This window comes from Salvelinus fontinalis, chromosome 27 (assembly GCF_029448725.1).
Source record: "Salvelinus fontinalis isolate EN_2023a chromosome 27, ASM2944872v1, whole genome shotgun sequence".
Lineage (NCBI taxonomy): Eukaryota > Metazoa > Chordata > Actinopteri > Salmoniformes > Salmonidae > Salvelinus > Salvelinus fontinalis.
In genome coordinates this window covers 18,344,792-18,369,386 of record NC_074691.1, presented here as the reverse complement: position 1 = coordinate 18,369,386, position 24,595 = coordinate 18,344,792, and the positions used below count along the sequence as shown (strand labels likewise).

The 24,595-nt window shown below is 45.5% G+C and overlaps 1 protein-coding gene across 1 annotated transcript; it reads left to right on the top strand.

Moving 5' to 3' along the window:
- Nucleotides 1-9,977: 9,977 nt before the first annotated feature.
- Nucleotides 9,978-22,940, top strand: tmem63a (transmembrane protein 63A). Its single transcript, XM_055885115.1, has 23 exons — nt 9,978-10,096; nt 10,603-10,763; nt 10,907-10,986; nt 11,202-11,280; nt 11,355-11,392; nt 11,505-11,647; nt 12,217-12,268; nt 12,394-12,502; nt 12,600-12,670; nt 12,934-13,014; nt 13,346-13,469; nt 13,789-13,922; nt 14,203-14,358; nt 15,382-15,535; nt 17,257-17,363; nt 17,951-18,037; nt 18,164-18,229; nt 20,078-20,240; nt 20,434-20,539; nt 20,644-20,811; nt 20,971-21,086; nt 21,211-21,258; nt 21,850-22,940. Exons 2-23 carry the CDS (start codon nt 10,611-10,613, stop codon nt 21,997-21,999), a joined length of 2,385 nt encoding a protein of 794 aa, XP_055741090.1. The 5' UTR covers nt 9,978-10,096; nt 10,603-10,610; the 3' UTR covers nt 22,000-22,940.
- The last annotated feature ends 1,655 nt before the right edge of the window (nt 22,941-24,595 follow it).

The following is a 24,595-nucleotide window of genomic DNA, read 5'->3' as shown; positions in this document are numbered from 1 at the left end:
ATGTGTTCTATCAAGCTGTAGGAGAGGAACAGGCTGAAAGCCGTGGGGTAGGGAGGATAGTTTGAATTCTCTCTCAGCAAAGAGGTCAGTGGACTTCTAAAAAGTCCTGTTTTCAACACAATACAGCAGCACACAAACTGAACCACATCACCAGAAAATGTATTTAGCCTTACTTGTGAGCTTGAACTGAAGGTGTTGACCTGTAGAGCGTTCTGTCTCTTCCTGTTCCTGTCTGAGGATGGTGTGGAGCCATGTGTGGAGCATACAGTGCCTTCAGAAAGTATTCACACCCCTTGACTCTTCACACATTTTGTTGTGTTACAAGGTGGGAATAAAATTGATTTAATTGTCTTTTTTTGTCAACGATCTACACAAACTACTCTGTAATATCAAAGTGGAAGAAAAATTAAAACATTTGTAAAAAATATATATATATTTTTTAACAATTTATCTGGACTATATAACTATCCTACCCCCTTGGTCAATACATGTTAGAATCACCTTTGGCAGTCTTTAAGAGGGTTGCAAACCTGGATTGTACAATATTTGCACATTAATCTTTTAACATTTTATTAATTTAGAAGTGCTCTTATCATGAGTGACTTACATGAGCAATTAGGATTAAGTGCCTTGCTCAAGGACACATCGACAGATTTGTCTCCTAGTCAGCTCAGGGATTCTATCCAGCAACCTTTCAGTTACTGGCCTAATGCTCTTAATCGCTAGGCTACCTGCCGCAGCTCTGTGAAGTTGGTTGTTGATCATTGCTAAACAGCCATTTTCAAGTCTTGCTATAGATTTTAAAGCGGATTTAAGTCAAAACTGTAACTAGGCCACTCAGGAACATTAAATGTCGTCTTGATAAGCAACTCTTCGTAAGTGTAAATTTGGCCTTGTGTTTTAGGTTATTGTCCTGCTGAAAGGTGAATTTGTCTCCTAGTGTCTGTTTGCAAGAAGACTGAACTAGGCTTTCCTCTAGGATTTTGCCTGTGCTTTGCTCTATGCATTTTCTTTTTATCCCACAAAACTCCTCCCTAGTCCATGCCGATGAAAAGCATACCCATAACATGATGCAGCTACCACCATGCTTGAAAATACGTAGAGTGGCACTCAGTGATGTGTTGTGTTGGATATGCCCCAAACATAACGATTTGTATTTAGGACATAGAGTTCATTTCTTTGCCACATTCTTTTGCAGTTTTACTTTAGTGCCGTATTGCAAACAGCATGCATGCTTCGAAATATTTTCTGTCCAGGCTTCTGTCTTTTCACTCTGTCATTTAGGTTAGTATTGTTGAGTAACTACAATGTTGTTGATCCAACAATCTTCAGTTTTCTCCTATCACAGCGATTAAACTCTGTAACTCTTTAAAGTCACCATTGGCCTCATGGTGAAATCCCTGAGAGGGTTCCTTCCTCTCTGGCAACTGAGTTAGGAAGGATGCCTATATCTTTGTAGTGACTGGGTGTATTGATACATCATCCGAAGTGTAATTAATAACTTCACCATGCTCAAAGGGATATTCAATGTCTGCTTTTAAATAAAAAAAATGTATCTACCAATAAGTGCCCTTCTTTGTGAGTCATTGGAAAACCTCCCTTGCCTTTGTGGTTGAATCTGTGTTTGAAATTCACTGCTCGACTGAGGGACCTTACAGATAATTGTATGTGTGGAGTACAGAGAGGAGGTAGTTATTCAAAAAACCATGTTAAACATTACTATTGCACACAGAGTGAGTCAATACAACTTATTATGTGACTTGTTAAGCACATTTTTACTCCTGAACTTATTTAGGCTTGCCATAACAAAGGGGTTGAATGCTTATTTACTCAGCTTTCATAATTCATCAATAAATAAAAACATCTAAAAACATAATTCCACTTTCAAAGTATGGAGTATTGTGTGTAGATCAATGACACAAAATCTCAACATAATACATTTTACATTCAGGCTGTAACACAACAAGATGTGGAAAAAGTCAAGGGCTGGGAATATTTTCTGAACGCACTGTATGCCTGTCAGTGCAACACTGCCCCCCTATGGTCAAACTACACTACTGCAGTGTAACAAGATGACTGATAGCGTAAGAATGATCATAAAGTGGGAGATAGAGTCCCCATTCAACAAATGATATTTCTGAAATAGACCAGACAGACACACTTATGAATATGACTGTCATGACCCTATTATATTGTTGCCTTATGAATAGAATAACAAGCTAAATACTTGGGAAGGTCTGTTTACTTAGTAATGAACAATTGCACATTTTATAATATCTGCTTGTGCCTTTTATTTGAAAATGTACCACATTTTTTAAGCATAAAGAACTGAAACACATATGAATAATTCAAAACAGTCAGAAAACAAACAAGCAACATTAACATGCTAGCAACACCGTTCCCTCTACCAGCCAGCCTCCCACTGTTCCTCCCAGCCCTCCTATCACCATTCCTCCCAGCCAGCCAGCCTCTCAGCCCTCCTACCAATCGGCCAGCCTCCCACCATTCCTCACACCCAGCTCTCCTACCAACCAGCCAGCCTCCCAGCCCTCCTACCACCGTTCCTTCCAGCCAGCCAGTCTCCCAGCCCTCCTACCACCATTCCTCCTACCGTTCCTCCCAGCCAGCCTCCCAGCCCTCCTACCACCGTTCCTCCCAACCAGCCAGCCTCCCAGCCTCCCAGCCCTCCTACCACCATTCCTCAAACCGTTCCTCCCAACCAGCCAGCCTCCCAGCCCCCCTACCACCGTTCCTCCCAGCCAGCTTCCCAGCCCTCCTACCACCGTTCCTCCCAACCAGCCAGCCTCCCAGCCCCCCTACCACCATTCCTCCCACCATTCCTCCCAGCCAGCCTCCCAGCCCTCCTACCACCATTCCTCCCACCGTTCCTCCCAGGCAGCCTCCCAGCACCCCTACCACCGTTCCTCCCAGCCAGCCTCCCAGCCCCCCTACCACCATTCCTCCCACCATTCCTCCCAGCCAGCCTCCCAGCCCTCCAACCACCGTTCCTCCCACCGTTCCTCCCAGCCAGCCTCCCAGCCCTCCTACCACCATTCCTCCCACCGTTCCTCCCAGCCAGCCTCCCAGCCCTCCAACCACCGTTCCTCCCACCGTTCCTCCCAGCCAGCCTCCCAGCCCTCCTACCACCATTCCTCCCACCGTTCCTCCCAGCCAGCCTCCCAGCCCTCCTACCACCATTCCTCCCACCGTTCCTCCCAGGCAGCCTCCCAGCTCTTCCAACACCATTCCTCCCAGCCACGCAGCCTTCCAGCCCTCCTACCATCGTTCCTCCCAGCCAGCCAGCCAGCCTCTCAGCCCTCCTACCACGTTCCTCCCAGCCAGCCTCCCAGCCCTTCTACCACCGTTTCTCCCAGCCAGCCTTTCCAACCCTCCTACCACCATTCCTCCCACCATTCCTTCCAGCCAGCCTCCCAGCCCTCCTACCAACCAGCCAGCCTCCCACCGTTCCTCACACCCAGCTCTCCTACCAACCAGCAAGCCTCTCAGCCCTCCTACCACTATTCCTCCCAGTCAGCCAACCTCTCAGCCCTCCTACCACCATTCCTCCCAACCAGCCTACCATCGTTCCTCCCAGCCAGCTCTCCTACCAACCAGCAAGCCTCTCAGCCCTCCTACCACCATTCCTCCCAGTCAGCCAACCTCCCAGCCCTCCTACCACCGTTCCTCACAACCAGCCAGCCTCCCAGCCCTCCTACCACCGTTCCTCCCAGCCAGCCTCCCAGCCAGCCTCCCAGCCCTTCTACCACCGTTCCTCCCAGCCAGCCTCCCAGCCCTTCTACCACCGTTCCTCGCAGCCAGCCAGCCTCCCAGCCCTCCTACCACTGTTCCTCACAACCAGCCAGCCTCCCAGCTCTCCAACCACTGTTCCTCCCAACCAACCAGCCAGCCTCCCAGGCAGCCAGCCTGACAACTAGCCTACCAGCATTCCTCCCAGCCAACCAGCCTACCAGCCCTCCTACCAGCCCTCTTCCCAGCCCCCTTCCCTGCTCTGTCTGATTGACAGGTGGCTATATTCATGCAATACCACCAGGCGCACGTTCCTACTCCCTCCCGGCCGCTCCATCCGACGGCCAAATTAACCTTCCGTGCCGACGGGAGGGGTTGCTTGGCAAGGGCCAATCAGCAGGTGATTAGGGTGGGGGTGGGCGGGGTGAGGGGTCACAGCGACTGGGCCATCACAAGCCTGATTGGTTTCAATCAGGGACAGCTGGGAACTGAGCCACAGCGGGGCACTAATCAAAGCATCCCACAGCGAAGCATGAACAGTTACACACACACATATACACACACTGAGGTCGGTGCACAAACACACACTTGAACAGATACACACACACAGCGAGGTGTGAGGATTGGGGAGAAATGAACAGTCAAAGACAAATGGGTAAACAGAAAATCCGGTAGGCGGACACACTCACACACAAACACAGAGAGAGAGAAAGAGAGAGCGAGAGAGAGAGGGGGGGGGGGGGAGGGGGGGAAGAGAGTGTCTTGCAAACACATAACTCTGTAGTAACTCTGTCATAAAGAGAAGGCCTCAGTAAATTGGAGGAATAATTTGATGAGACTTGTTAATTTGTCCACCGAGGATTTGTTAGGGGAACATATCATTGGTTGGTATCGCTCTGTCCCGTAGTCTATTCTGACACGTTGCCCGTGTTGGTCTAACAGTGGGACAGCCCATATTCTCCATGTTATATGTGACACAATGATAGACAGCTGTCCCTGATTGAGAACCCTACCCGGCCAAAACATAGAAAACAAATAATAGAACTAAAGAACATAGAATACCCACCCCAAATCACACCCTGACCAAACCAAATAGAGACATAAAAAGGCTCTAAGGTCAGAGAGTGACATTCGGTTTCATGTTCATAGGATGAAGAAGTTTGAGGAAGTACTACTTCAGTTATTTCTTCCTGTTCTTTTGCAGATAATTATACTTAACACTGGTCTGTTCAGTTCCAAAAAGGCACACACACACACACACACACACACGCCCACACACACACAGTTGAAGAACACTTACTCAGAGCATATGGCCAGTGCATTTACTTGTTCAGACCATATGGCCAGTGCACCAGGCAGGTGGAGGTGGAGGAGAACAGTCTCAGGAGCAACTCGAGTGCTTGTGAAAGCACTTTGAAACCTCACAAGACATGCACTCAGGGGTGAACATGACTCATCATCACCATTGTAAAAGCACTGACCATTAGCTGACCTTAAGTAACAACAGCGCATAGGAGTGACACATTCTAAAAGCATCTTCAAACAACATTGAGCATCTTACAAATGTTTTCCTAGATGTGAGATAATTGACTGGTTCTCTGTAATGTTATATACTGTGGAATCGTGACATTATGTACTTTTGAGGAAAATAGGCAAGTTTCTCGACTCATACCCTGACTTTGAGAAGGGATTGTAATGCTTAGCAACCGCGTGACGCAGCATGACAACGTGAATGCGATTGGTCGACAGTCTGCTGGGTGAGGCGTTACATTTGATACAGTATACATTGATTGGTATGTTACATTATATTTATATACTTCAAATACTGCCTGAGACGCCTTTACCATTTGTCTCCGTACTCAATAAATGGTTAAACACTATTTGTGATGGTGTTTTTTGTTCGAATGTATATGCATGAAATACATTATGGAAAACATGTCTCACACAGTCATAGTTAGTAGAATAATGAATGGATTGACAAGATTTTAGCACCGTCAACTTTCAGAAGGTTAGTAGGAAAGTTAATAATGTAAACCACCTAAATATACTCCATGAAATGTGGTATCTATCAGTCTAATCAATGACAACTACAGAACACAACTGTGAAGTTTACGCAAATATTAGCGTTGTAGCTCTTATTGCGGGAATCTGAAACCACTGTGAAATGAGCCACATTAAGCTTATCAGTCAACGTACTATGTGTATTGGACATTCATCTTACACTGCACAGCCTTACCTATGGATTGTGGATCACAATGGTTTCAAGTCCTTCAATAAGAGCTACAATGCAAATATTTGTGCAAACTCTTCAGAGTTGTGTTCTGTGAGTGTCACTGAGTAGACATATACCCCATTTTCATTGATCCGCAATCCATGAGGCTGTGCAGTGAAATACATATGCAATGTAATTCTGAAGTCAAATACATCCACAGTACGATTTCAACAGATTTGAACTTTTTTTGTCAAATTAACTAATTATTGTATTTTTTTTTGTTTATATAACAACATTCCAACCTTGTTTAGCATTATCCAGTCCAAATACAGTGTCAAGAAAAAGTATGTGAACCCTTTGGAATTACCTGGATTTCTGCATAAATTGGTCATTACTTTTGATCTGATCTTCATCTAAGTCACAACAATAGATAAACACAGTGTGCTTAAACTAATAGCACACAAATTATTGTATTTTTCTTGTCTATATTGAATATATCATTTAAACATTCACAGTGTAGGTTGTAAAAAGTATGTGAACCTCTAGGCTAATTACTTCTCCAAAAGCTAATTGGAGTCAGGTGTCAGCTAACCTGGAGTCCAATCAATGAGACGAGATTAGAGATGTTGGTTAGAGCTGCCTTGCCCTATAAAAACTCACAAAATTGAGTTTGCTGTTCACAAGAAGTATTGCCTGATGTGAACCATGCCTCAAACAAAAGAGATCTCAGAAGACCTAAGATGAAGAATTGTTGACTTACATAAAGCTGGAAAGGGTTACAAAAGTATCTCTAAAGGCCTTGATGTTCATCAGTCCACGGTAAGACAAATTGTCTATAAATGGAGAAAGTTCAGCACTGTTGCTACTCTCCCTATTAGTGGCCGTCCTGCAAAGATGACGGCAAGAGCACAGCGCAGAATGCTCAATGAGGTTAAGAAGAATCCTAAACTGTCATCTAAACACTTCCAGAAATCTCTGGAACATGCTAACATCTCTGTTGACGAGTCTACGATACGTGTTCATGGGAGGACATCACGGAAGAACCCACTACTGTCCAAAAAAAACATTGCTGCACGTCTGAAGTTTGCAAAAGTCCACCTGGCTGTTCCACAGCGCTACTGGCAAAATATTCTGTGGACAAATGAAACTACAGTTGAGTTGTTTGGAAGGAACACCCAACACTATGTGTGGAGAAAAAAAGGTACAGCACACCAACATCAAAACCTCATCCCAAATGTAAAGTATGATGGAGGGAGCATCATTGTTTGGGGCTGCTTTGCTCCCGCAGGGCCTGGACAGCTTGCTATCACCGACGGGAAAATGATTTCCCAAGTTTATCAAGACATTTTGCAGGAGAATGTTAGACTATCTGTCCGCCAATTGAAGTTCAACAGAAGTTGAGTGACGCAACAGGACAACGACCCAAAACAGAAGTAAATCAACAACCGAATGGATTCAACAGAAGAAAATATGCCTTCTGGAGTGGCCCAGTCAGAGTCCTGACCTCAACCCGATTGAGGTGTTGTGGCATGACCTCAAGCAAGCAGTTCACACTAGACATCCCAAGAATATTGCTGAACTGAAACAGTTTTGTAAAGAGGAATAGTCCAAAATTCCTCCTGACCGTTGTGCAGGTCTGATCCGCAAATACAGAAAATGTTTGGATGAGATTATTGCTGCCAAAGGAGGGTCAACCAGTTATTATTATTAAATCCAAGGGTTCACATTCTTTTCCCACCCTGCACTGTGAATGTTTACACGGTGTGTTCAATAAAAACATGAAAACGTGTAATTATTTGTGTGTTATTAGTTTAAGCAGACTGTTTGTCTATTGTGACCTAGATGAAGATCAGATCAAATTTATTTCCAAAGGGTTCACATACTTTTCTTGCCACTGTATGGGTGTGTTCGTAAATTCACTGTGGAGTGCCAGAGTGCGCTCAGTGTGATCTGGGCATTTGTAAATTCAGAGCGTTTCGCTCTCGGCGTGTCTGAGGAGTAGGGTTGATCTGAGCATTCTGACCTCACAATGGCAGTCAAGCTAACAGGTTCATGTTGGCTAGCTTGCTAGCTACTTCCATACAAAAATGAGAGAACACCTCTGACCATTTTACTCATCTTAGCATAGCTGGTTAGGCTGTTTTCACATTATCTAGAGCGTTGGTGATTGTATCTGTGATGCTGGCAACAGCTTTTTGGTCCGACATTTACTGGCACCGGCCATATTCAACGGGTGTTGAGCGTTTGTAAATACATCAGTTATTCTGTCCTCTGGCACACTCAGACAAGAGTGCTCTGAAATCGGAGTAGATAGCCAGAGTGAATTTACGAACGCACCCTGTGTCATTATTACACTATTTGTACCAATTTGCATCATTTTCATTGAGGGATGTTTATTTTGAAGGCCAACTGCTAATTCCACCATTTTATGGCTAGCTTCACATAGGCTAGCTTATTATGGCTAGCTTCACATAGGTCCAAGGAACAAGATTCTGTTGTTGATCTAACATTGGTAGAGAAAATAAAAGATTGGTCAGAAGTCAGTGATATGGGGAAACTGGTTGACAATTACATTGGTAAAGGCTTTTATGCATTTTTACTGCTTTTTACAGATGGATCCAAAGACCTAGATAGTTGGCGCACAGGAGCAGGTGTTTATGTTCCTGAATTTGATTTGCAGATATATAGAAGACTAACAGATGAACTATCAGTATACTCAGTTGAACTGTTGGCGATAGTAGTTGCCCTCCAGTGGGTGGAGGACGTACAACCTGTCAGAATTATAGTATGTCTCAAAGAAGTCTAAGAAACTGGACATTATTGTGGCTGCGGCAGAAAAGTGTTTAGGACTTAAGGATTTTACATCTGACTTGCAAGGGGTACTGGCACTGGAATACCCGCCCTCCCAGGTTCCCCTTGAGACTGTGTAGGGATCAGGTCTGTTGTATTTTTTTAACAGAAACATTTTTGTTTTATTTTTTGGTAGTTTGTTCAGTTTTTTAGGGGGAATCCTGTTTCCATCCTGCATAGTAGGTGGCGGGATGTACATTCAATTGTGTGATCGACAATATACCATAGAAGAAGGAGTGATGGCTGCGGTAGCGGTAAGTGTGGATGTAGAGCAATTGCGGTTAAATTCCTGGTGTTGGTGACACGGATATTTGGTGTGACGCAGACCAGGTGGGGAGTGTGGTGAAACACAAGAGTCATTGTCAGTTTTTTTTGTGAGTTTTGAGTCAGAGTCTCTACCGAACATATATATATATATATCCTAACATTTGAGTCACGTTAGGATATATCAGTTTTCCAGTTAGAGATTTTGTGCAGAATCCACTGCGCTGTTTCAGGTGCAACATTTATGGTCACGTTTCAGCAGTGTGTAGAGGGAGATTCCAAGATGTGGGAAGTGTGCAGGATTGTGTAGTTTTGGTGTATAAAGTTGTCTGTGTCAACTGTGGGGGTGCTCATGTTTCTGGGGATTGGAAGGGGTTCAGTGTGAGAGAGGCAGGTTGAAGTGGCCAGAGTCAGAGTAGTGCAGAAGGTGTCATATGCTGAGGCAGTGAAGAAAGTAGAGGGGGATGGGTCAAGGGATCCTGAGTAGATCCCAGAGAGTAGTAAATGTGTGCCAGCACCGAGGGATAGGGCAACGAATGGTTTATGGTTCAGTAAGGTTGGCTTCTTAGCGTTCATAGCAATGGTTATCAACTGTAACGCAAATCACAGAAAATCGAGGTTGTAGTGGCAGCTGCAGAGAAGTTTTAGGGTATACAAGATTTGACTTCAGAAGAGTTACAGGATGTGTTGAGGGGTGCTGTAACCATTCTCCCAGGCCATTGGCATGGTGTAGGAGCAGATCAGTTTAAAGTAGTGGAATAGGGTAGTGGGTTTTTACTTAGTGTAGGTGGTGGTGTCTAGGAACAGGACTAATGAAGATGATTTAATGTAAGTAGGCCGTGACTGGGCTCACACTCCAGTACAGCAGGAGGCGGTGTATGCATTTAAAAGTTCGATCCGATCCGCCAACCAAATCCCAAAGAAGAAGATCCAGTGACCACAACCTTGTTGCTCATTCCTACCTGTGTTATTACCGCTAAAAGTTTTGTCCCCGTATCTTTCGGGCATCAGAGCCTGTCCCAGGTATGTTTTTCTTCAGAAGTCTTGCCAAATCAGATTGATGCATTATAAATCGTGTTGTAACATTTGGAGACGAGACAAAAACAATGAAATGCGGAAGTTAATGTTGCCACTTGTTTTAGCAACCACTAGACTATATGCACTAGTTTAGCCTGCGTTTGAGGGATTTGTCAACTTTTCGCTGTCTCAAACTATTTTTTATCATGTGTTTATTTCTAAGTTATAACAGGGAAGTAATTGCAATGTATAGCTAGTTAGCTAACTACGTGCTAGCAAACATTACGTGAAGCTAACAGCTGTTAGGGGATTGACCCGCGTGACACACTGTAAATGAGATGATATATACTTAACCTAATTTCAGAGATACAAAATATTGCTGTCACTGATTAAAAAAAAAAATTGTATTTGTAATGTAGTCCTCAGTCTCCAATACTTGTCTATCATTTCGTTGAACTGACACATTGTAACATTGTGATACAATCTTGATATGAACAATGTTTTTTATTCAGCTGCTGTGATGTCGTCCTCTTGGTGGGGGCTGGTGAAAAATGGTAGTGCACATCATGTGGACAATAGCAGTTGTTTCAGCTCCACAGAAAGCACCGTCCTCAATGGAAACAGCTTTGGGGGGGTGCCTGTTGTACTGCTGCTGGACTTCAGCTTCTTCTTGGTGTGTGTTGCATCAACTGACACTCATACTGAAACTCATATGACCACATAAGGGGGATTCCAAACCCCAATAGGACAGCGTTACACAACACATGCACACAAATCAAGCCATTTCCTCATTCTGTTGTTGTGTACTTGTCTCAGGTGTTGCTGATCCTCTTCTCCGTCATCAGGAGGAAGCTGTGGGACTATGGCTGCCTGGCACTGATCTCTGACAGGGAAGGGTCCGTTATGACATCAAACAGTATAACTTCCTGTTGAAACCTGAGAAAAACAATATAAACACACTTACCTAAAGGCATATGACTACAAATAATTCTGCAGTGGGTATTACTGCCTGCCAATAGTTGAAGTAATTGTCTATAGAGATAAGTGTCCTATTGACCCCCACCATCCTGCCCTGTCCCAATGATGATGACCTTAGTCGTCTGTGTTTCAGGTTCAGTGAGACATCACACCACCGCTATGGGAGAATGTCGTCCTGTGTGTCCAACGTGGAGGAGCCGGAGCACGAATTGGTAAGGGAGAGGTTGTAATCATCACCATCATCAACTCCATCTAATAGTAATCTTTATCTTTCTTTTTCCTCTAGGGATGCTGCTCCTGGCTCCCCTACATCATCAGAATGGAGTGAGTATTCTTGCTCTCTCTGTGTGTGGGTGGGTGGGTGGGGCGGGCGGGCGGAGCTGTCAATGTTTTCGTATGTTGAGGTTTCACCCTCAATTTGTGTTTCTTTTTCCAGTGAGGAGATGGTGAAGGCGCGTTGTGGGATCGATGCTGTCCACTACCTGTCCTTCCAGCGTCACCTGATCACCCTCCTGGTGCTGGTTACCGTCATCTCTGTGACTGTCATTTTGCCTGTCAACCTGTCTGGTAACCTGCTAGGTGGGTGTGACACACCATGTCAACACAACGCTAATATAATGCAAACACCACCCTGTCAACACAACATTGTTACAAAACTCTCAATATTACTGTATAAGAACCTCACTGTATTACACTCTCACAATGCAATGTGAGCCCAAACACAACACTGCCAGGCAGTGCTTCCTTAGAAGTGTAACAACGACATAACTCAAACTCTACTCACACATAACAGATGTATAAACAGTGTTTAACATAATACTCTGCCATGCTAATCACACTGTACACATAACATTGTTTCGTTGCTATGTCTCACTTTTGCCAGAGCGAGACCGAGAGTATAAACGTCCTCTTTTGTACGACATTACCTACCACTGATGTGTGGCAGTGAAAGTTAATCACTATTCAACACAATGGTGTTTCGTACCACTGACTGAAGCATAACTATTGCAGAGTTTTTTTTAACATGAACTCTTTCAACATTGTAATCAACAGCAACATTGCTGTCAGTCCTCTTATCCTGCTATAATAACATGTTTTTAACAGTCTCACTTGAGGAGATTTAAGTGTCATATGTTATTTTCTTTAAGGAAATGATCCGTACAACTTCGGAAGGACTACTGTTGGTAATCTTCAGAAGGAGTAAGTGTGTGTTCGTGCATGTGTCTGTATGTATGTGTGGTTCTTTCATTGTATATAATATGAACTTCCATTATAATGGTTCCTTATTGCTTTAGGTAACTGTTTGTTCGTTATGATTTCCTCAGTAATAACCTGCTGTGGATACACACAGTGTTTGCAGTCATCTACCTGATCTTGACAGTGTTACTGCTGAGGCGACACACCTCCCAGATGAAGGGCATGGGCAGAGGGCTGGTCAGTTCCTCTGTTCCATCTGTCACAAAACCAACAGTTCATCCCCTCACTAGTAGCTATTACTGATACTGATGAGTTTGCTTTGCTCCCCCCGTAGACCAGAAACACCCTGTTTGCGTCTTCCATCCCCAAAGAAGCCAGTGAAGAGGACATCAGGACCCACTTTACGTAAGTAGACTGGACCGCACCATTCTCCCAACATGGGGGAGTCCACACTCACCCACTAACCCTGTCTTCAGAACCTACACCCACACCTGTAGTGTCTTTGTCTTCACCATGGCAATAAAAGTGATTCAGTTTGACTAGTGATAACTTGCCTGAATGGGCAGACAATGGCTTACAAGGATGAACATTGGACATACATGTACCTGTATATATTTAGACCCTGTGCCTTATCCTCACCTCCATTCTTCCCCTTGCCTTTTCTGCAGTGAGGCCTACCCTACCTGCCGTGTGTGTGAAGTGCACTTGACATATGATGTGGCCAAGCTGATGCACCTGGACAAGGAAAGGTCAGTGCTTTGCCAAACTGCCCTGGTAACGTCACGCTGCCAAGCTGCCCTGGTAACGTCACGCTTCCCTGGTAACGCCACGCTGCCCTGGTAACGTCACGCTGCCCTGGTAACGTCACGCTGCCACGCTGCCCTGGTAACGTCACACTTTCCAAGTAACGTCACGCTGCCCTGGTAATGTCACGCTGCCACGGTAACGCCACGCTGCAGAAATGCATAGCATGTAGTTCTTTCTGATCTGACATGTAGTCAGATATAGCAGTCTGGATTGACTGACTGATTCTTCCCTACCTTTCTTTTACACAAAATCCTGTTGTTTTCTGTCTCTCAGGAAGCGAGCAGAGAAAAACCTGCGCTACTACGAGCGGGTACTTCAGCGAGGGGGCCAGAGGGAGGTGATCAACCCCCGTCTATGTGGTCACCTCTGCTGCTGCCGCACCCGCAACTGTCAGGAGGTGAGAGGGACAATACCAAGAGAAAGCCGGGAGAGGGGTTGCGGGATCTGGGCTGTGTTAGGAGCAGTGAGATTGGGTCGGTGTATCAAGATGGGTGTTTCAGTCTGATGGGGCTTGTAGTGAGTGACTGTGGAGCAACGTGTCAGGCATTTCACACAGATGATACTCTCTCTGTTGTTCCTTAGGTATTATTTGTGTATGTTGTCTTGATTGTAATGTGATATTATGCTTTGTCCAGGTGAGTGATACAGAATGTGTATCTATGTGTCTGTGTTTATATATATGTTTATGCATGTATGTATGTTTTCTGTGGCTCTAGGTAGATGCCATAGAGTACTTCCGTGGCCACGCGGCAGGTCTGTTGGAGGAGGTGAGGATGCAGAGAGAGCTTGTGCCACTGCACCCTCTAGGGATGGTCTTCGTCACTCTGCAGTCTGAGGCAATGGCCACATAGTGAGTTTCTCATCTCTGGGGCTGGTGAGGGGCTAAGGGTCCTATTGATGATTAGGATAGAAATGATTCTCCAACCTCTCTCAGTAGTGTGTAAAGCATTTGTCACCATCCCCAGCTCTGGAGAGCTACAGGGAGTGCAGGCTTTTGTTCCGGCCCAACAGCAAAATGAACATGGAATTGATGACTGTACCATCATTAGTGAAAACAATATTAGTTGATGTATCCACTTTCTTGTGTTATGTAAACATGGTGATTGACAGCTGTCACTCACTCCCCTCAGTATTCTGAAAGACTTCAACGCCCTGGACTGTGGAAATGGGGACAACGCAGTGAGGTGTGGGTGTGGCCGAGAGCCCCAGCCTTCGTCTTGCAGCGCGGCTCTGAAAGTGAGGAACTGGAGGGTTGACTACGCCCCTCATCCCAGAAACGTGTACTGGTGAGTCCCACTATAACCTAACCTACAGTGTGCTGTTTGATAACAATGGTTCAGTATATTCTATCATGTTGAAAATAACCTCTCTTCCTGTTTTTCTGCTCTGTTTTCTTCTCTCTCTCTCTCTCCCTCCATACCTCCTCTCTCTCTGCCTCCATACCTCCTCTCTCTCTGCCTCCATACCTCCTCTCTCTCTGCCTCCATACCTCCTCTCTCTCTCCCTCATTACCTCCTCTCTCTCTGCCTCCATACCTCCTCTCTCTCTCCCTCCATACCTCTCTCTCCTCCCTACATACCTCTCTCTCTCCCTCCATACCTCCTCTCTCTCTCCCTCCATACCTCCTCTCTCTCTCCCTCCATACCCCCTCTCTCTCTCCCTCCATACCTCCTCTCTCTCCCTCCATACCTCCTCTCTCTCTCCCTCCATACCTCCTCTCTCTCTCCCTCCATACCTCCTCTCTCTCTCCCTCCATACCTCCTCTCTCTCTCCCTACATACCTCCTCTCTCTCTCCCTCCATACCTCTCTCTCCTCCCTACATACCTCTCTCTCTCTCCCTCCATACCTCCTCTCTCTCTCCCTCCATACCTCCTCTCTCTCTCCCTCCATACCTCCTCTCTCTCTCCCTCCATACCTCTCTCTCCTCCCTACATACCTCTCTCTCTCTCTCTCCATACCTCCTCTCTCTCTCTCCATACCTCCATACCTCTCTCTCCTCCCTCCACACCTCTCTCTCCTCCCTCCATACCTCTCTCTCCTCCCTACATACCTCTCTCTCCTCCCTGCATACCTCTCTATCCTCCCTACATACCTCTCTCTCCTCCCTACATACCTCTCTCTCCTCCCTACATACCTCTCTCTCCTCCCTACATACCTCTCTCTCCTCCCTCCATACCTCTCTCTCCTCCCTCCATACCTCTCTCTCCTCCCTACATACCTCTCTCTCCTCCCTACATACCTCTCTCTCTCTCTCTCTCCCTACATACCTCTCTCTCTCTCCCTACATACCTCGCTCTCTCTGTCCCAGGGACAACCTTTCAGTGCAGGGCTTCCGCTGGTGGTTCCGATGCCTGCTGCTCAACTTCTTCCTCTTCTTCCTCCTCACCTTCCTCACCACTCCCTCCATCATCATCAGCACCATGGACAAGTTCAACGTCACCAAGCCCATCTACTACCTCAACGTGAGTCAGTCACCTTCTACTAGAATAAAATAGAATATAACTGTATTTGGTTGGTTGGTGAGGCGAGAGGAATGCTGGTGTGGTGAGGCGAGAGGAATGCTGGTGTGGCGAGGCGAGAGGAATGCTGGTGTGGCGAGGCGAGAGGAATGCTGGTGTGGCGAGGCGAGAGGAATGCTGGTGTGGCGAGGCGAGAGGAATGCTGGTGTGGCGAGGCGAGAGGAATGCTGGTGTGGCGAGGCGAGAGGAATGCTGGTGTGGCGAGGCGAGGCGAGAGGAATGCTGGTGTGGCGAGGCGAGAGGAATGCTGGTGTGGCGAGGCGAGAGGAATGCTGGTGTGGCGAGGCGAGAGGAATGCTGGTGTGGCGAGGCGAGGCGAGAGGAATGCTGGTGTGGCGAGGCGAGAGGAATGCTGGTGTGGCGAGGCGAGAGGAATGCTGGTGTGGCGAGGCGAGAGGAATGCTGGTGTGGCGAGGCGAGAGGAAGGCTGGTGTGGCGAGGCGAGAGGAATGCTGGTGTGGCGAGACGAGAGGAATGCTGGTGTGGCGAGGCGAGAGGAATGCTGGTGTGGCGAGGCGAGAGGAATGCTGGTGTGGCGAGGCGAGAGGAATGCTGGTGTGGCGAGGCGAGGCGAGAGGAATGCTGGTGTGGCGAGGCGAGAGGAATGCTGGTGTGGCGAGGCGAGGCGAGAGGAAGGCTGGTGTGGCGAGGCGAGAGGAATGCTGGTGTGGCGAGGCGAGAGGAATGCTGGTGTGGCGAGGCGAGAGGAATGCTGGTGTGGCGAGGCGAGAGGAATGCTGGTGTGGCGAGGCGAGAGGAATGCTGGTGTGGCGAGGCGAGGCGAGAGGAATGCTGGTGTGGCGAGGCGAGAGGAATGCTGGTGTGGCGAGGCGAGAGGAATGCTGGTGTGGCGAGGCGAGAGGAATGCTGGTGTGGCGAGGCGAGAGGAATGCTGGTGTGGCGAGGCGAGAGGAATGCTGGTGTGGCGAGGCGAGAGGAATGCTGGTGTGGCGAGGCGAGAGGAATGCTGGTGTGGCGAGGCGAGAGGAAGGCTGGTGTGGCGAGGCGAGAGGAATGCTGGTGTGGCGAGGCGAGAGGAATGCTGGTGTGGCGAGGCGAGAGGAGTGCTGGTGTGGCGAGGCGAGAGGAATGCTGGTGTGGCGAGGCGAGAGGAGTGCTGGTGTGGCGAGGCGAGAGGAATGCTGGTGTGGCGAGGCGAGAGGAATGCTGGTGTGGCGAGGCGAGAGGAAGGCTGGTGTGGCGAGGCGAGAGGAATGCTGGTGTGGCGAGGCGAGAGGAATGCTGGTGTGGCGAGGCGAGAGGAATGCTGGTGTGGCGAGGCGAGAGGAATGCTGGTGTGGCGAGGCGAGAGGAGTGCTGGTGTGGCGAGGCGAGAGGAATGCTGGTGCTTATTTAACCTTTATTTAACTAGGCAAGTCCGTTAAGAACTAGTTCTTATTTTACAATGACTGCCTACCTTAGCCAAACCCTCCCCTAACCCGGACGACGCTAGGCCAATTGTGCGCTGCCCTATGGGACTCCCGATCACGGCCGGTTGTGATACCGCCCGGGATCGAACCAGGGTCTGTAGTGAAGCCTCTAGCATTGAGATGCAGTGCCTTCGACCGCTGTGCCACTTGGGAGCAATTTGCTGTGTTTTTAATTGTATGTTACCATGTAATGTCTGTTTTGTTTGTTTGTGTGTGTGTGTGTGTGTGAGACAGAGTGCTGTGGTCAGTCAGTTTTTCCCCACTCTGCTTTTGTGGTCCTTCTCTGCCCTGCTGCCCACCATAGTGTACTACTCAACTCTGGGAGAGTGCCACTGGAACAGGTACACACACACAGTAACTTTACTGACATACTGTATCTGTCAGTGGTGTAAAGTACTTAAGGACAAATACTTTAAAGTACTACTTAAGTAGTTTTTTTGGGTATCTGTACTTTAATATTTATATTTTTGGAAACTTTTACTTCACTACATCCCTAAGGAAAATAATGTACTTTTTACTCCTTACATTTTCTCTGACACCCAAAAGTACTCGTTACATTTTGAATGCTTAGCAGTACAGGAAAAGGGTCTAATTCACACACTTATAAAAAGAACATCCCTGGTCATCCATACTGCCTCTGATCTGGCAGACTCACTAAACACAAATGCTTTGTTTGTAAATGATATCTGAGTGTTGAACTATGCACCTGCCCATCCTTAAAATGTAAAAAAATATAATATAAGGAATTTAAAATTATTTATGCTTTTACTTTTCATATTTAAGTAAAACCAAATACTTTTAGACTTTTACTCAGGTAGTATTTTACTGGATGATTTTCACTTTCACTAGTCATTTTCTTTGAAGTTATACTTTTATTCAAGTATGAAAATTGGGTACTTTTTCCACCACTGGTATCTATGTACTGTAGGTCCAGGGAGCAGTTGATTATGATGCACAAGCTGTACATCTTCCTCCTGTTCATGGTTCTGATCCTGCCCTCTCTTGGACTCACCAGGTAATTAATTACCCCACCCTGATCACTTAATGATCAATCCAGATAATCAATGAAATATGAAATAATGTTTTTTTTCTGTAATTGTACTACATTTATCTTATGTGATTGGCTCTTTTCTAATCACAGTCTGGCTGTGTTCTTCCGCTGGCTGTTTGACAAAGAGTTTCTGGCTGATGGGAAGCTAAGGTTTGAGTGAGTGATATACTTTTATCTATGCCTCTGACCTGCCTCTCTTTCTCTCTCAATAACTAGCATCTCATTTACTGTTTCCCTGTATCATAACTAGTATCTAATTTACTGTGTCCATGTACAGTCGTGACCAAAGAATATTGTCACCCTTGGACTTTTTTCCAAATAATGCACAGAAAACGGTTGAAATTAAAACACATTTTGGTATCCACATATGTATGCCTTTTGTTTTTCAGTTGAACAAAACAGAAAAATCTGAGTAATTTACTAAATGTTAGCTTATTCCACAAAGAAGTCCTAAAATGGCCCAAACAATATTATTGGCACCTTCTAGAATTAGTTAGAAATAATTAGATTTCAAGCATATGATTCTTCTTTACTTTGGAATTGATCTCACTTGTGGTGAGTTGGTGCCTGTAATATAAACATCACTCATTCAACCAGTTTGAACAGAGAAAAGGACTCATTCTCCTGTTTTGTGTCACTGTGTACTGCAATGAGCATGGAGGAAAAGAAAAACAGAATTATCTGAGGTCAGACACAAGATTGTCCATGCTTGGCTACAATCTCAAGGCTACAAGTACATCACCAGAGACCTTGATGTTCCTGTTTCCACCGTACGTAATGATATCAAGACGTTTAAGGCCCAAGCCACTGTAGCCAGCCGCACTGGACGTGGCCATGAGAGGGAACTTGATGGAAGATTGCACCGAAGGATTGTTCGAATGGTGGCGAAAACACCTCGATCAACTGCCACACAGATTCAAGCTGCCCTTCAGACAGAAGGTACGACCGTTTCAACTCGCACCATCCGTCGCCAACTCAATGAAAGGGAGTTATATGGTAGGAGACCCAGGAGGACCCCACTGCTGAGAGAGAGACAAGAAAGCCTGACTGCAAATTGCCAAAACACACCCGAACATGCCAAAATCCTTCTGGAAGAATTTCCTGTGGACAGATGAGGCCAAAATAGAGGTTTTGGTAAAGCACACCATCTCTATGTTGATAGAAAACAAAATGAAGCCTTCAAAGAAAAGAACACCTTCCCTACAGTCAAACATGGAGGCAGTTCAGTGATGTTTTGGGGTTGCTTTGCTTCCTCTGTCACTGGGTGTCTTGAGCTGGTACATGGCATCATGAAATCAGGAGAATACCAAGAGATTTTGGAGAGCAGTGTCAGAAAGCTTGGTCTCCGTCAAAGGTCTTTCAGCAGGTCTTTCAGCAGGTCAATGACCCCAAACACACTTCAAAAAGAACCCAGGAATGGTTCAAGACAAAATGCTGGACTGTTCTGAAGTAGCCAGCAGCGAGTCCAGATCCAAATCCCATTGAAAACTTGTGGAGAGATCTGAGAACGGCAGTTGGGAGAAGGCACCCTTCAAATATAGGAGATCTGGAGCAGTTTGCACAAGAGGGAGCCAAACTGCCAATACAGAGGTGCAGGAAGCTCATCGATGGCTAAAGGAAGCGCTTGACTGCAGTTCTTTTGACCATAGGCTGTGCGACTAAATATTAAGTATAGGGTGTCAATAATTTTCTCAATGTCATTTCTATTCATTTCAGATTTTTTTTAAATTGATATATTAAGTTCTGAGTCAATAACAAAGGTTATGTAATAGTAACAGTGAAATAAAGAATTAAAAACTTATTTTTAGGGAAAATTGTGAGTTACTTGAAAAAAGTCCTGTGTACCTGTATAATAACTAGCATCTCATTTACTGTGTCCATGTATAATAACTACCATCTCATTTACTGCGTCCCTGTATAGTAACTAGCATCTCATTTACTGTGTCCATTTCTCTCTCTATCTCTCTCTCTCTCCCTTCCCTCATCTCCCCCCTCCTCCTTCAGGTGTGTGTTCCTGCCTGACCAGGGGGCGTTCTTTGTGAACTATGTCATCACGGCGGGCCTGGTGGGCTCTGGGATGGAGTTGCTGCGGTTGCCAGGGTTACTGCTCTACACCATCCGCATGGCGCTGGCTCGCTCCGCCGCAGAGAGGAAGTATGTCAAACAGGTGAGAATAAGACCCCGCCCCTGTATCAATCAGGGCTCAACGTTACATGAAGTTCAGATCGAGGTATAGAAATAGACAACAATCTGTCATCCATGGTTAGTATGGAATGATTAGCTCAATGTTTATCTTTTCTATCTACGTAGTCATGGATGAAGTTCAGATGATGTGTGATTTAACCTTGTCATGTCTGCAGAACCAAGCGTATGAGTTTGAGTACGGAGCCATGTACGGGTGGACCCTGTGTGTGTTCACTGTCATCATGGCTTACAGCATCACCTGCCCTGTCATAGTGCCTTTTGGTGAGTGATGGGCAACACACACACACGCACACGCACACACACACACACACACACACACAATACTGACCTTGACCTAAAGTTACATTCCCTCTCCGTGTGTCCAGGTCTGCTGTACCTGATGCTGAAGCATCTAGTGGACAAACACAATCTGTACTTTGCCTACCTGCCCGCCCGCCTGGACAGACAGGTGCACCTGGGAGCTGTCAATCAAGCCCTGGCTGCACCCATCATCTGCCTCATCTGGCTCTATTTCTTCTCTGTCCTCCGGACAGGTAACGCACACGCCTGGATGTTTACTGGAGCTCTCATACATAGGAAGCTCACTTATGTCCCTTCTTCTTCTAACTTGGCTGTTTCCCTGGAGTTACCTACTCGAGTTAAAGCAACATTTGTAATGTATCCTCACACTTCTGTATGTGTTTTTGGGTCAGGGTTCATGGCGGACACATCTCTCTTCACTCTGGTGGTCCTGTGTGTAACTGTCTGCATCTGCATCAGCTACACCTGCTTTGGGCACTTCAAGTACCTCAGCCCTCACAACTACAAGGTGTGGTGTTCGTGTGGTGTTCGTGTGGTGTTCGTGTGGTGTTCGTGTGGTGTTCGTGTGGTGTTCGTGTGGTGTCCGTGTGGTGTCCGTGTTTAGACACTAACAGTCCCTGTTCTACCTGCAGTTGAAGGAGGATGAGGATGCCTTGGATGGATTGGCGGACAGCAACATGGTCAGTAACAGGTTTATTCCTTCACCATGAATTTATAGACGGAAGTTATAATCTGTTTGGAAGGGGGGAAGCAATATGGTGGTACCCCTCCCAGTTCTTTCACAAAAATGAGGAAATGAATCGAAGAAACAAAAGCCAATTTAAGAGTTTCAGAACATATCATATATTATTTCTGTCTCTCAATCTAGGCGGCAGATAGCTTAGCGGTTAAGAGTGTTTGGCCAGTAACTGAAAGGTTGCTGGTTCGAATCATTGAGCCGGCAAGGTGTGAAAAATCTGCCGTTCTGCCCTTGAGCAAGGCAGTTAACCCCCAACAACTGCTTCCTCTGTGCCGATGACGTTGATTTAAAGCAGCCCCACAAACATCTGATTCAGAGGGGTTGGGTTAAATGATGAAGACACATTTCAGTTGAATCCATTCAGTTGTGCAACTGACTAGGTATCCCTTTCCCCTTCTGCACATGTACAGTACCATAGTTTTTATGTTTTCTCTATTATTCTACAATGTAGAAAATAGTACAAATAAAGAAACCCTGGAATGAGTAGGTGTGTCCAAACTTTGACTGGTACTGTGTCTCTCTGTGTCCACAGGTCTACCTTCCAAGGGTGCTCAGAACCGAGTCCCCTGAGTCCCCCGCCACATCACCAGATGGGTGTAAAACCCCCCAGTCATACGGGACCACAGACAGCAGCCCATCCTGTCAGAGCCCAGTAGATGATGAACTGTTGATGAACCCCTGAACTTAAAATATCTTCCCCTTCTTTTTGATTTTTCCATGAGTCCTGGAGGCATCCAGTCTCAGAACTGAGGGGATGGCATAGGGGAGTTTATCCCCAAATCTATTGCTGTACCATCCAACACAGGCCCTTCAAATACCCCTAAAATGCATCCTTTCTCTGTCCTTTCATCAAGCTTAGCATGTATCTGATATCAATAGATTGGTCCAAGTAGAGCCTTTGCTTTCACTTATTCAATAGTGCTCCATCTGTGATTCTTTCCAGGAGGGGAGGAGAAAATAAATTGTTACGGGCCTCCTGAGACAACTCTGCCAAGGCTCCACCGAGAGCTGGCAGACACTCAGGATCCAAGCCTTCTGTCAGAAATGCCCAAATCTGATCCTTTTCGTAAGACCTTCCTATGAGGACTGCCTTGGCTAAAGACTATTCAGCACCAATACAGTTTTTTGTTGTTGCTCAAAGTTGCTTTTATATCATAATGTTGGGAAAAACTGCCATGCCATGCATTTCCACTGAGTTTGCGGTTTAATATCCAGGATGCCAGAATAGAAGGCATTTTGGTTCTCTGACCAACAGAGGGCACTCTTGTTGCATGGCAGTTAGTGTCCACCTTAAATTACCTGTACTGAACCAGGGCCTTTCAAATCTGGACCTCAAGGTCTGATGATACAAAAACAATTTTTAGTTGTTTTTGTATTATTTAACAAGGAACTTTTTTTTCATTTTGACTGAATCATCATTTTAACAAATGTTTTATATTAAGCTGATATTTAACATATTTATAGCTTTTTAATTATCAGGATTTTGAACCATAACACAATCTGAACATGAATTGACATAACTATTGATGATGAATGAGAGTAGGCCTATTTATGTGAATATGAACAGCATGGAACTTCTCAGTGTTAAAAATATTGCTTTAAAATGTTAAATGGTTGATACATTATGAGATTCTGTGCCGAATAAGTTACTATGTAAGTAAGTATTAAGTGTCCATAGCCATAGGGGGCACTGCATGACAGATTTTCTATTAGCATTTAGCATTAGCTTCAACAGTGTCATGTAACTACAGGACTTTTCTTTCTTTGATCCCCTTGCTTTCTGCCTTCTCTCTCACCAGTGTGCCTCAGTTTTCAAAAGGACTTTTCTAGGTAACATGTCTTGTAGTACAAGCGATCGGCCGAGTAGTTAAATATGATTAATGAAGTGCTAAGCCCTCCAGATATCTGGGTGGAGGCTTTTCACAGAGCAGAAAAATAGGCTTTTGTTATTAGATTAGGATCAGTGTAAATTCACCTTGTTTTGGGGGGGAATTAATGGAACATATCAGGAACAATAGCAGGATGCAGAAGTGGTTCTTATTGGCTTACTTCAAATTAGTACGTCCTGATTTTGTAGTTTTACCACTGACACTTAATTCACTGTTAATTAGCTGTGACATACATACACACACAGAAGTACATAATATAGTTCAGTTCCCCCAAAAGCCTCTTAAACCAACAGAATAATCTGCAAAACAAACTTTAGTATCTGGAGCGCTTAGCTCTGCAATCAATGGCTCTCAATCTTGGACAAAGAGACAACGTAAAGCAGGGCAAGTTCACCATGTAATCACAGATTGTGTAACAGGAAACTCTAGAGACTGGGAAATAACTTTTGGCAGTATTAAGCTTTGACACCATTTCCTCACCCCTAGCACATGTACTGTACAAATGTGAATAACTACACACAAACATGCATACACACACATACTTGTATATGCATACACCTTTATTTAGGGGGCACTCAAGACATTATACTGTTGGATGCTCAAGGAGCACATGGGTTATCAGGTTTGTTTGGTGTTGTTTGTTGGACCGAGATTTTCAGTTGCACAAGAATTGAAAACATTTTCCCTCATTATGTTAAGGTTGTGTGTGTGTGTGTTGGTGAATGAGAAAGGGAGAGTGTGGGTGAGTGGGTAATAAATAGTAGATTTCATCAGAATGGATTACTGGTGTTAGCCTGTACCGCCTTGGAGTGTGGTTGGGTAATTGGATAGCTGAACACCCAGAAGGCAATTAAAGAGCCATTGAGACTACAGGCAATAATTTGCTTCAGCAACTCATAATAGCAAATGTGCTAACTACCATTCAGATCTCTATGCCTGTTTATGACACTCACACACGAGAAGAAACATGAGTTTTGGGACAGTGAGAGTTTGTGGTGGCTCTAATTGCTTGCAGGTCATCTGCAAGCTCTACGGATGAATTGGGAAAGAGATGTATGTGAGAGTGGACGTCTGTTTGGTGTGTGTCTTTCCCCCTTGGAGAGGTGTTGGAATTGGTGTTATACTCTACTGGCTCTCAAGTCAAAATTCGACGTTCATCCATGTTTCTCAACGTCAAAGTGTTTAAGGTTAAGTTAAGGCATTCATTCCAAATTCTTAAGGTTAGACATTAACTCTGAATGGTTCAGGTTTGGGATAGGCTTAAAACAAAAATATAAAAACCAACTTTCTATCGCTGGATTCACACTCGCAACCTTTGGAATCAGAGGCCGGCGCTTACACCCATCCACCATCACGGCCCACAACCAAAACCTACTTGAAGGTAACATC

Bases quoted from the DNA above. Each gene is read 5' to 3' on its own strand.
- tmem63a (XM_055885115.1), top strand. From the start codon at position 10,611: ATGTCGTCCTCTTGGTGGGGGCTGGTGAAAAATGGTAGTGCACATCAT. The intron at 11,281-11,354 runs GTAAGGGAGAGG...TTTTTCCTCTAG, and splicing joins AGGAGCCGGAGCACGAATTG to GGATGCTGCTCCTGGCTCCC. The intron at 13,470-13,788 runs GTGAGAGGGACA...CTGTGGCTCTAG, and splicing joins GCACCCGCAACTGTCAGGAG to GTAGATGCCATAGAGTACTT.